We start from the raw sequence: 12,562 nt of genomic DNA, 5'->3' as shown, positions 1-12,562 counted from the left end.
CAGTGAGCTGACCGGATTGCATAACATACGCTCCAAAAGTTAGATTCACAGCAAAGAACACTGTGCGCTGTGTCAGTGATACTGAATGACCCTGTGGTCATGGCATGGACAGCCTCAATGCTTGTATGATTATGTTTTGTACATATTTTGTTTCCTGCTTTGTGTTAGGTATAGAACTGTTTTGTAATGTGCAGTGTGTGCAATCTATGTACTAAGAGTATGTACTGTGTACCGATGCACTTTGCCAACTCCCTATCATTTTATAGAGAGATGATTCGATGATGAAATGGGTGTTTAGTGCCACCTGGTGGTAGAAAATAGAAGCTCCCGTTAAAGTGAAGGGGGAACTCCTCTCATTCTCTTTATCAGTGACAACATCCCTCATTCACAATGTCTCTGTCTTTCTTTTTCTCTTTTTTGACTCTTCCTCTGTCTATCTCGCCTAGGTCCTGAGCAGGGCTGTGGAGGGTACCTATCGTCCGCCCAGGGCATGTTGGGCTCTCCAGACATTGACATGAATGGGATGTATGAGTATAATTTGGACTGCACATGGACCATCGCAACAGTCGCCAATAAAGTTCTGAACCTGACGTTCAGTACTTTTGAGCTGGAGTCACACAGCACCTGCAGATATGACTATGTCAAGGTACGACTACTACTTTATAAAGAATACATTAATCTGAAACACCTATGGTCTCATTAGTATTGACAGTGGTGTTCCATTACACATTTAACATTTAAACATTTTATTTCAGTGTAGTGTACCCAAAGACACAACACAATAGCAGCAAAGTATATGTTTGTATAGATATGTGTACCGTATGCTTGTAAGTCCAGCATACATAAATGACATATATCAGTCTATACCTTTTATTTGATTGATTGATTGATTTATTGACTGATTGATTTGATTGATCGGTCTTGATGCACAATCATATAACTACAGTATATATGCTCCCTATTCTCTTCCTGGCCAGCAAGCTACTTCCTGTTTTACCAGTATTCAACACTGGTCTTTCCCTCCAGGTGTACGATGGTGACAGTATGAGCTACCCTCTTGTGGGCACTTTCTGTGGGAACATCATTCCAGCTTCCTTTGCCTCGTCCGCGAACTTCCTTACCATTCGCTTTGTGACGGACGGCTCAGTGAATAGACGCGGCTTTAATGCCACCTACACTGCTGTGGACAGTAAGATTTTCCCCTAATCTCAGTCTGGTATTCACCGCAAATGGCCCCTCTCTTATCTGTAAACAATCCAGATTTTGTGGATTGTGTGAGTAGTCACACACTGTTTAGGCCAGGACCAAAATGATTGAGTGTTCTTTTCTCTCCAGGACTGTGTGGTGGGGCCTTCAATGCCACCAACACCCCACAGACTATCATGTCCCCGATGTACCCCAACGCCTACCCGCCCTTCATCAACTGTCGTTGGGTGCTGGACGCACCATCCATGGAGACGATCAAACTGGTCGTGCAGCAATTCCGCCTACAGGCCAGCCAGAGCTGTGACCGCAACTACCTGGAGTTCAAGGACTGGCCCCTGGTGAGTCACTCTGGACTGTCGCCGTGGGAACAGAACCATCTGAGCTCTCTGTTGCAGAAAGGGAAGGGAGAATAGATGGTGGTCTAAGTTAACTGAAGTTCAATAACTTAACTAAACTAGAAAAGCACTCCTAGAGTGCAGACCTCCGCCAAGGGAAAACATAACCGCCTCCTGGATCGAGGCGGTGAGACGGATTATTCCAAGAATTTAATAGTTTCTTCCTTAGGTCAGACCTTTCCTGAAAATATCATCGAAATCCATCCATAACTTTTTGAGTTATCTTGCGAACAAACAGACAGACATACAGACAGACAAACAGGCAGACAGATAGGAGGTAATAACTTAAGTTACAGTAGCAATGCACTACTGTTTTTTGTGGGTTTTCCCAATTCAAGTTGCAAAGGAGAGTACTCCATCTAGTGGTTAAAGAGAACATTGTAAAAAAAATACTGTTACTGTATAAGACAATTGATGACTTCATGTCTGCATTCTTTGGCCTCTGGACCAGGCTTGAATAGTTTCTGTTTCATAGAGTTATGAAATGATGTGTTTAATCTTGTTGTTTCCTTAGGGAGATTATGGACAGGCACATAAATTCTGTGGTTCAGACAATTCTGTCCCAGACTTCTACAGCTATGGACGTTCCATGTTTGTCACCTTCAAATCAGATGCTTTCATGATGGGGAATGGCTTCAGTCTCACCTATCAGGTGGCAGGTAAGCATGAATGTTCTGGTATTAATCTTAACCAGTAGGAGAAGAACCTGTCGGTGAGTGGTAGATTGAATTACTACTGTCCTGCTCTGGTTCTTCCCTGTGTGTGTGTGTGTGTGTGTGTGTGTGTGTGCGCGTGTGTGCGTGTGCGTGTGTGTGCGCGCGTGTGTGTCACTCCAGGATGCAGTAGGACCTATAACCAGTCGTATGGTTATCTGAAGAGTCCCGGCTGGCCATCTCTCTACCCACACAGCCTGGACTGCAACATCGTCCTCCTGGCTCCACAGAACAACTCCATCTCTCTGTTCTTCAGCAGCTTCGACCTGGAGTCTCATACCTCCTGCAACTTTGACTTCTTGGAGGTAAGCCCCCAAGTTCCCTCTTCTTCTAGCCCGGCTGACTCCAAACTGTTCTGATCAATGGATTTGCCAAAGCAAATTCAAATGCGCTATGCAGGTTTAGATATTGTTGCCGACTGTAGAGCTCCCTCTAGAGTCGCGGTGTATTTATATTTTACTCTATTTTAAATAGCAAACTTCTAATAACTTATCCCCCCAGTACACAATGCCAATGCTTTTGTTGTGGAGGTGAAGGATTAACAACAGGCAAAAACTATCTCCAAAGAGCTATATCTGCTGACAAAGTGATGTTTAACCATTCTTGCAAGATTTGGCAGGCCGCCGCTCTTGAAAGTTGCATGGCTGGTTTTCTTGGACTCGCCACGTCTAAGCTCTATAGCTCTGCTGGGTGAACAATTTGCCTATTACAAGTTTGTTTACCATCACATTGGCTTCATAAAGATGAAAATCTTGCATAGTGTACCTTTTAAAATGCTTTCAAATGTATGTGATCTCCAGACTGCTTTGCTGTGTCTCTCCCCAATCTCTTCCCTCTTTCCCAGTCTTAACCTCTCTTCTCCACTTCATCTCTGGCGGTGGGGGCAACCCTGGCTTCCTTCCTGCTCCCTGCTCATCTGTCTGTCTTGTTTGCCAGGTGCGTAACGGCAGTACAGCCAGCGCCCCACTGTTGGGCAAGTACTGTGGCCCCACAATGCCCAATCCAGTCTTCCCCGGGACCAATCAGCTCTTCCTGCGCTTCAAGACTGACACATCTCAAGCCCGCAACGGCTTTGAGATCACCTGGACGTCCTCCCCTCAAGGTACACCCAAGATTGTTGTCCTACAGTGAATACTGTAACCACTGGGTAGTGTCACTCTGTTAAATGTGTGAATGATTTATGACTTGCGTCATAAATTATAAGTCAATGTGTGAATTATTTATGAATTGCGTCAGTTATGATTGTTTGTGTTTGTGTGAATCAATGGAAGACAAACACCTCAAAACAAAAATTGTAATCCTAAAAGGGAAATGCTTGATTCAGTTGTGCTTTTCCAACATCTGATATATTAGGATAGGGTGTGTGTGTGTGTGTGTGTGTGTGTGTGTGTGTGTGTGTGTGTGTGTGTGTGTGTGAGTAAAAGCATGTCTCTGGATAAATTGATGTATGTCTAACCTTCGATCAGGTTGCGGTGGTGTACTGTATGGAGATCACGGCGCCTTCACCAGTCCCAACTTCCCCTTCACCTATGCCAATGGCACCCACTGTGAATGGGGCATCAAGGCACCCAGCGGTCGAGTAGTGACCGTCACCTTTGCCCAGGTCAGCATCGACGACCCGGGCAGCTGCACGAGCAACTATCTGAAGCTGTATGATGGGCCAGATACCAGCAGCCCTCCAGTGGGGCCCTACTGTGGAGCGGTGAGTAACCAATGAGACTCTTTACAAGAAAATGACTACATATGAGGCCAAAGTCATGTTTTGAAAGCACTCTTCCTTTGAAATGGCTACCTATTTTAGAACCTGTAATGCAAATAGAATATTCTTAGAGCTAAAACAGATGCGTCTGGACCTCACAGCAGGGTTAATGACGCTTAAGGAGGACAAGCTCGGTGTGTGGGTTAGTTTTTTGTTTTCTGAGGTCTTAGAAAAGCAGTTCCAGATTAAGCAGTGCGCTGTTAGAGTATCTCTAGTGTTTCCTGGAAAGGAAATGGAAATTGCTGCTCTGAATGGCCATGTGGGGGGGATATGCTGGGCAATTCGGCATAAGGAGTAACAGAACGTCTGTGTGTGTGTGTGTGTGTGTGTGTGTGTGTGTGTGTGTGTGTGTGTGTGTGTGTGTGTGTGTGTGTGTGTGTGTGTGTGTGTGTGTGTGTGTGTCCTCTACAGGAGACGAACATTGCGCCGTTCACCGCCTCCTCACATCACGTCTATGTGCAGTTCCACGCTGAGTACGCTACACTGCCGTCTGGATTCAGGCTCACATGGAGCAGCTGAGGACACTGTAACCAATACACACTCACAAGCACATGCGCACACACACACACACACACACACACACACACAGTCAGTAAGACACTGTACGTCCACTAGCCGTTGATGGCAAAAGTAGTATTTTTTTGTGATTTGTCAGCCTTTTTTGCAAAGATGAGAAGAGAGGATGTTAACAGAGAAATATAAGTGACAGTCCCCCCACACACATGTGTACACACACACACACACACACACACACACAGAGAGAGAGAGAGACATTAAGACATACACAAACATCGACATAAATCTTTTTAATGTACAGAGAACTCAGTTAATCCAGCCATACAGAACACACTGACCACAATCTTCACTCACCCATTAAATTATAATAAGCAAAATCACACTCCAGATAGCCTCTTAAATTATGTGTAAATAAAGATGATTGCATATATACATGTAAAGTGTTTTTGATTTTGAAAATGTGTTTATGTTTTTAAAAATAAAATTGGAAAAGATTGTTTGGTCTGCATTGTGCCAGTATTTTTTTAATGAGTAAAAAAGCCCTTTGAACTAATGAATAAGGACAGAGCCTCTCCAACTTGTTTACACAGAAAAAGCTCATAATGACAGGACACAACATCTCACAGATCTTCTCACAGTCATCAAACTGCTCCCAGAACATCGAAAACCTTTGAGCCAAAAGCCACTAAACAGCACAAATCATCTGTGAAATGTTTCAAACATCTAAAATATTTCCCAAACAAGAAGCCATAATTGGTCTAGAACAGTAAATATCATTAATTATAACTCACTAAATCACAATTGGGGGAAAAATTATCCAATTAGCACCCTGGCATATGAGCCAGCTCCTGCTGAGGCTTTCATGCATTCTCACCGCGTCTGAGAGGTTTCTCGACAGAACGGCTAATTCCTGGCGTTGCTGGCAGAGATAATTTGGGCATTGTGTCTGAGCAGCTCTCCCAGACCTCAGCCTCCGAGCACCAGTCTGACAGCTCTGACTGCTCCTCAGACAGCCTGATCAGACCACTGTGCGGTAGAGGGCCAGAATGTGGAGGGGAGGGATGAGGAATGGGTGAAGTGTGGGGGGGGAGGATGGGTGGGTGGGGGTCTAGTCAGTCAAACTGAAAAGTGAGATTGACACTAAAACGGACGTCTGCAGAATGCTGCCAAGACAGAAGTTGCTAATGTATCCGTGACGTCCAGTGTGTGTGTGTGTTTGGGGGGTGAGCAGGTGTATGAAAAGTGACAGGAATGTGTGTGTGTGTGTGTGTGTGTGTGTGTGTGTGTGTGTGTGTGTGTGTGTGTGTGTGTGTGTGTGTGTGTGTGTGTGTGTGTGTGTGTGTGTGTGTGTGTGTGTGTGTGTGTGTGTGTGTGTGTGTGTGTGTGTGTGTGTGTGTGTGTGTGTGTGTGTGTGTGTGTGTGAATGGAGTACAAAGATATAAAGACTGCAGCTCTGTGTGATCTGAGGTGCCTCTGGCCAGTGGTCATCTCTTTTGAATACCTACAGCCTGTCAAAGAAATTGGTCCTCCTTGTCTCCTTATTACCAGTTATTCGATTCTGGATTTTGCCATGGCCAGTTTAGATTTATGCTGCCTATACAACAAACAGAATATTTGGAAAAGACTAAAATCTCACACCCTCTCACAGGTTATAAAGTCACAGACTATGATTTTTATAAAGACTAGGAATCTTACAGGGTCATTATTTACAAGATTGTAACTAGAATAATGTTGAATTATTTCCCATCGTGCACTAGCCTGGGTGTTCCCATGCTGCCTTGCGCGCAATTTCATTCACGCTGCTAAGGCAGTCTGGAAACTACCGCCCTAATTTTTGCCTGAGATAGGGGACCAATCACAGAACGGGGGGAAAGCAAGACGATGATGAGCTATGCACTTGATGCATTTGATAGACATCCATGGCACCCAATAAACGGATCTGGGCATTTTTTTCAAATACGAGAAAATGATCATTTGAGAAGTGGTGGGCGCTAGCCAGGCTAATTGTGCACCAGATATCAACAGAACTCAACCAAGCTTGTTTGACCCACCCATATCCTACACATTTCAAAGTCATACAGTATTCACTTATTGTTTTTTATAATGTCTATATCAGTATTTGCATGAACCATTAGTTGTATTCCACAGAAACACCATGTAGGCCTACTGGTTCTACCAGATGGGCACAGACTTTACACAGACTAGAGCATTGGGTTTGATTGCCAAGTATGTTCATCAAGTATGGCTTATAATCATACTTGATGGACAGTAGCGTCTTTGTTGGCATCAGCAACTGTACCTCAACACCAATGGCCTGTGGTGTCCCCCAGAAGTCGATCATGGGGCCATTCAACCTTTATATGCTACTTGGACAAATCAAGAAAAACTTGATATCTGGTAAAAAGGAGGAAAGACAGGATTATCACTAGTCTTCACACAAAAGTGCTGAAAGCAAAGGATTCAAAGGATATAGTCAAATGAAAGTAATGTTTGAATCAGTTTATTACCACCTCAACAACATTGGCAAACTAAGATCTCTGATGTGAAAATCATGTCTTTATCTTCAGTATCTTTTTTTGAAAAAAAAAAACCCTAAAATGGTTTCAAGTAATACAAAATGCAGCAGCTAGAGTTCTTACAAAAATAGATAAAAAGAACTGAGCACAAAACTCCAATAGCACCAACTTCCAGAGAACAGCGAAAATGCCCCAACAGTTCTCAGTTTAAAATCTAGACCAACTGTTCTCAGATACTTTCTGCTAACTAATCAAAAGCATATATTTTGAATCAATCTATGTGTATGCCACTTACAGTATAAACTTGATCTTTTATTTACTTTTGATGTCTTTTTTTGTGAAAAAAACAAAACATATTTTGCTCTTTTCTGACTATTCTTTGCCTATGTTTATGTAAGCACATTGAATTGTCTTGCCTTGCCTTGCCTACATTACTGTCAACAACTGCTATACTCACCGCCTTGACTATATCAGGAACATGAACAACAGGGGCTCAGATTGTGCAACCTCAGGTTGACCATCTGCTCCAGCGGCGATGCTGATAAAATGAACACCGCTATATATAATGTGTCAGTTATGCAGCAGCTGGCCCCCCCAGGTGATCAGCCAGGTACTAAAGCCTTTTTCATGGTATTCAAAGTGCAGGTCACACATTGTTGTAACACCCTCACCTAGTACAATCCTGTTATAATTGCAGCAGAGGCTAATGCAGATCAGAGTATCATAATGTATTCAATCTGCAAGGTGAAAGCCATTTTACCACACACATTGAGACCAATCTAATGAAATCAAATATAGCCTCACTTCCATCATTTAAACATGTGTGGAAAGACCTAGGAAGGGAAGCAGAGGGCAAAGACAAGAAAGCCATCATGAGTGTGAGACTAGTCAGTCAAGTGAAGCATAATTAACACTTAAACACAACAAGTCATCAGACCTCTACAGTCCATCTGTGAATAGGATATCTCTGTCTGAGGATCAAGATCCTACACACTACCCCACCCCCTCTATAATAGAAATGCCAACGCACGGACCACTTTTACTCCCCTTTCACACTCATCTACCCTCCATGGCAGCTGTCCAAGATGGCTGCTGAACCAGGTCAGAGAGAAAAGCAAGTGGGACAAAAGCGTATCTAAATCTTTCCAGCAATCAATGCCCTGCCCAACCCCACCCTTGAGGATAAATCTTATTGCGAGCAAGTGATGGATTTTAAAGCCTTTAAGGGAGCAGGTTTGTGTGTAGCCCTGCCCTGTTCTATTCTTCTCCCCTCTTTCAAAATGAGAGGTCAAATACTATGCAGGAGGCTGTGCTGCTAGACTGATGGCAAACGGGCAAGCAGTGGGGATTTCTGAAGGCAGCTGAAGAAAGTGGTGCTGTGTTATCTTTTAACTGAACAGGGTCAGAGGGCGTGAGAAGCCCCCTTGTTGTAACAGTCTGCTGGAGAAGCCGGGTTAATGACCTTGGGAATAGAGCAAAACAAACATGCTAGGCTCTAGGCTTTTCCTTAAATGTTTTTCAATGCTGTCGTTGAGCCACTGTCACTGGTTGAGACATATGGCGCAGCGGTGGCACAGAAGCTCGGCATGGCATTCACTGTCATACTAACAAGCATTTCAGACTTGGAATGTGAGGTGCATTCCAAGCATGGCGTGGAGGAATTATCGTCCCTTTTCTTCCCTCACAAGATAGATTGTGTTGTATTTCCTGGGTGACATGACATTGCCAATGGTGGTTCTAACCACACCCCATAAACTCAAAGTATGTTTGTGTGTGTGTGTGTGTGTGTGTGTGTGAGAGAGAGAAATCCACTACCAAATAACCAATCAGGGTAATACTTTTTTCCACAATGTGCAGCAGTTGAATCTATTCATGGTGGGCTTCTTCTGGCTCTAGCCCTGAGACTAGCCCATAAATCAGAAGAGAGGAGACACCAGGCACGGATGAATGCTTGTGGCATCCCAGTGAACACTGTTTACAGTTTGGGACACGGTCAGTGTCACCACACAGTGATCCTCACAAATACCCTACGATCCAGGATTAAAGCATGCAGGCTACACACATGCACACACACACACACACACACACACACACACACACACACACACACACACACACACACACACACACACACACACACACACACACACACACACACACCCACACACACACACGCACACTTTCATACATTCAAAGACACGGATGCACACACGAACACAGGTGCTCTATGAAATAGAGCTCCATCTCTAACAACTTTACAAGCTGCAAAGGGTCTTGCCTTAGTTAACGATTTTACAGTGCAAACAAAACTCAGACCTGAATTCACTGAAGCAAAGTTCACCCGTTCTGGGAGCATCTGTTGCCGCTCACCAAATATAATCGCTCCTAAAAATAGGACCCTCTGTTTTTCAGGGCTCTTAAAGTAATAACTGACCCTCCTGTAAGAACAAAGGGATGGTTAGCATGTTTGTCTATCATGATTGCATGAGTGAGAGAAAGCAAGTGAATCATAAACAAGGACAAGGGGTACAAAGGGAGGAGAGAGAGAGAGAGAGAGAGAGAGAGAGAGAGAGAGAGAGAGAGAGAGAGAGAGAGAGAGAGAGAAAGAGGAGGGTGGGGAGACAGGGCAAATGTTATTTAGAATTGTGTGAATAGGTGAGTGAGAGAGAAAGAGAGAGAGAGAGAGAGAGAGAATTACTTTGTAAAATAGGCAGAGGACAGACAGTGGGAGGGAAACACAATCCCGGGATCCAGCACCAAGACAGCCCAGCCTAGCCCAACCCAGCCCAGAGGGACCTCACTCTGCTGGGAGAGCCGAGTTGATTTCCCTCTCTACTACGCGCTTGAGTTTTATGCACGACAAGGGAGAAGAGGAGAGGGGGGAAGAGGCTCAGGTTGCCTTGGTCGCATTTGGAGACGGCAGGACTCAGGCCAAAGAATGTGTCTTCCACGGAAGGTGAGTAGCCTACCTGTTGGCTAACCAGGGGGGTTTAAATGACTGCTGTGGCACCTGCTGTGTAGTTACAGTATTTGATGGTGATGAGCTCTTTCCATTTTTGTTCAAAGGATTTTTTTCTGTCAGAGATAAGTCAGTTACTTTTGTTTACTATGAAGGATTATATAAGTAGGCTATGCTATAAAATGAGGGAATTTTCATCTTCCTGACAGTTACAGTAATGTCACCTGTTTCTGTAGGGAAATTCACCTCCACATACTGTAGGCTAAGACTTGTTGACTTTTACTCTCTTTCTGTGTATAACATATACTTCATGTCCGAATATTCTTATAACATGTTTACTTTGGCATAGCAATGGGATTGGGATTATGAAGGAATTATGTTGACAACATAGGCCTACTATTAAAATCCACAAAAATCCGTCTTTGAACCATTGCACAATAACACAATAACACCAACCACTATAAAGTTATGCTTCAACCGCCCATACAATTAAGTTTGTCCGCTTTCTACTCTAACTTCTTCTAAAGACATAAACCTGTCCACATTGTCTCACGGCCAAGCATATTTCTGTGACAACTTTTTAATATTGTCATTGGTCGAATAAAGTACAACAACGCGCTCGCATGGCACAACGCACCTTCTGATTGGATACGTCCACCACTCTAACTTCCCCCCCTGCGTTACGACATGGATTTAGCCAAGATGATTGGCTGCTGGGTCCTTTTGCGCTGTGGATATAGGAAGTGCCCTTTTATGGAATGTGGAGAATTTTAATGCACTCATATCAACTTCCGGTTGGGTGTGAGTCTCGCCGAAAGGACCGTCCAGGAAATAGAGAAAATAGTTTTGGGGACCTTTCCTTTTTCCTTTTTGTAACGCAAGGTGTTGTTGTATCCATTCCAAGTCGACAAGGTAAATATTAGCTTCGGGATTCGTTTCAGACTACACCCATGTCCATCCAAGTAACCTCTCACAAATAGCCACCAAGCTAACTTCCCCACCATGTTACATTGTAGCCTACACTATGGATTGCATTCTATTTACACAGCTGTTGCATGTCTTAACGCGTGTCCTCACAGTCGCACTTAATGTTTTGTTTGCTTTATTCAAGAAAATGTCCAAGTCTTTGAAGAAGATCGTGGAGGAGAGTCGGGAAAAGAATTTGCCCGAGGTGGATATGTGTGACAGGGGAATATCAAGCATGTTGGACGTCCCAGGACTGTGTAAGTGGATACACTAACCAAAATATAAATCTATTTATTTTCAAACTACAACTGAAGTAATGTAATTCATCCGCATGAACACCCAACGCCTAACTACTTGTGTAAATCCAAGGAAGAAGTTAGTGACTCAAGTGGCCCAGTCTAAGGAGTGAGCAAGTGACTCACTCCATCGCTCCAGGTCCCTTTTTAAAGTTACCATCGACCAATATTTTGCATCTCAGAATACACTTGATAGTCTTCACCCTAATTATACCATAAGCCATGAAGTGTAATAGAAAGACGCATGTATACGTTTCTTCAAATAGGTTGTCTGGTCTGTATAAAAGTTCAATAGGCTTATGTAGTTGGTGTACTTGTGACATTGGGATTGTTCTAAAATCAAGAGAAAACATGACAAATGTAGGCTATATTACCAGTTTAGGACATAATTTTGCTTGTGCATCTCATAGTGAGGTGTCAGATTATTATCTGATACAGGAATGCCAGTGTTATTGTTGTAAATACATGTGAGTGTCTATGAATGTCGACTCATACCTGGCCTGCACACATACAGTAATTTTGCTTACATTTTGTCTTCCAGTTACTCTCTCCAACATCACTCAGTTGGTGCTAAGTCACAACAAGCTAACAAGTAAGTAATTTATGTGTTTTGTTATAATACAAAGTCACAGTACTGGCCTGAAGTGGAAGTTGGCTTGAATTTTATAATATACAGTAGAAAGTAATTTAGTTTATTCACTGGATGTTGGCCTCCATGGTGAAAACACATCTTTTGTTATCATGGCATGATCTTAGAAAGGGGATCTTAGAGGAATACAGTACCATTAAACAATGCATTTGAACATTGTAAACAGAATTGTCTTGCAATGAAAATGCACTGAGCTAAAAGAAAAAAAGTTGGATCGAGGTTGAAAGAACTCATGGCATTGTTTGTCCTTAGAAATACTAATGTTCTTCCTTGCTCCTTATTACTCCAATCTTGACCACAAGAGGGCAGACACACTCTAAAATGGGCACACGCTCTGTGTTATTACCTGAGACTAAGCATTTTAACAACTTGAACAACTTCAAGCAGTAGTTTTACTTGATAACATCATGACAGTGCATAGCTTAAAGCATGGTCATTTCATGCCAAATCAGATAAGTTTGTTGATGCACTGTCTCAGATTTTGTTCAGCTATTTTCTATATCATATATAATGTTCAAATCCTGCGTTCAGCCCTTGCATTCAGTTTGACAGCCTGAAAAGCAAATTTTCTGTGAAGAAAGGTTTGG

The 12,562-nt window shown here is 43.2% G+C and overlaps 2 protein-coding genes across 2 annotated transcripts in view; both read left to right on the top strand.

Annotated features, from left to right (window-relative positions):
• The window catches only part of cubn (cubilin (intrinsic factor-cobalamin receptor)), a 51,246-nt gene extending 46,166 nt beyond the window's left edge, over window positions 1-5,080 (top strand). The window contains exons 60-67 of the mRNA XM_062521467.1: window positions 447-646; window positions 1,027-1,189; window positions 1,336-1,544; window positions 2,116-2,260; window positions 2,438-2,619; window positions 3,251-3,416; window positions 3,781-4,016; window positions 4,485-5,080. Of these exons, the coding sequence (XP_062377451.1) occupies window positions 447-646; window positions 1,027-1,189; window positions 1,336-1,544; window positions 2,116-2,260; window positions 2,438-2,619; window positions 3,251-3,416; window positions 3,781-4,016; window positions 4,485-4,592 (1,409 nt within the window). The 3' untranslated portion in view covers window positions 4,593-5,080. The remainder of the gene's footprint in view (window positions 1-446; window positions 647-1,026; window positions 1,190-1,335; window positions 1,545-2,115; window positions 2,261-2,437; window positions 2,620-3,250; window positions 3,417-3,780; window positions 4,017-4,484) is intronic.
• Window positions 5,081-9,786: 4,706 nt separating this feature from the next.
• rsu1 (Ras suppressor protein 1) overlaps window positions 9,787-12,562 on the top strand; it is a gene marked incomplete in the record, with an annotated part of 35,401 nt that continues 32,625 nt past the window's right edge. The window contains 3 exon segments of the mRNA XM_062521588.1: window positions 9,787-10,061; window positions 11,176-11,287; window positions 11,868-11,918. Coding sequence (XP_062377572.1) covers window positions 10,044-10,061; window positions 11,176-11,287; window positions 11,868-11,918 — 181 coding nt within the window.

This window comes from Sardina pilchardus, chromosome 19, assembly GCF_963854185.1.
Source record: "Sardina pilchardus chromosome 19, fSarPil1.1, whole genome shotgun sequence".
NCBI lineage: Eukaryota > Metazoa > Chordata > Actinopteri > Clupeiformes > Clupeidae > Sardina > Sardina pilchardus.
Note: the sequence above shows the minus strand (reverse complement) of the source record. Positions and strands in the feature narration are given on the sequence as shown.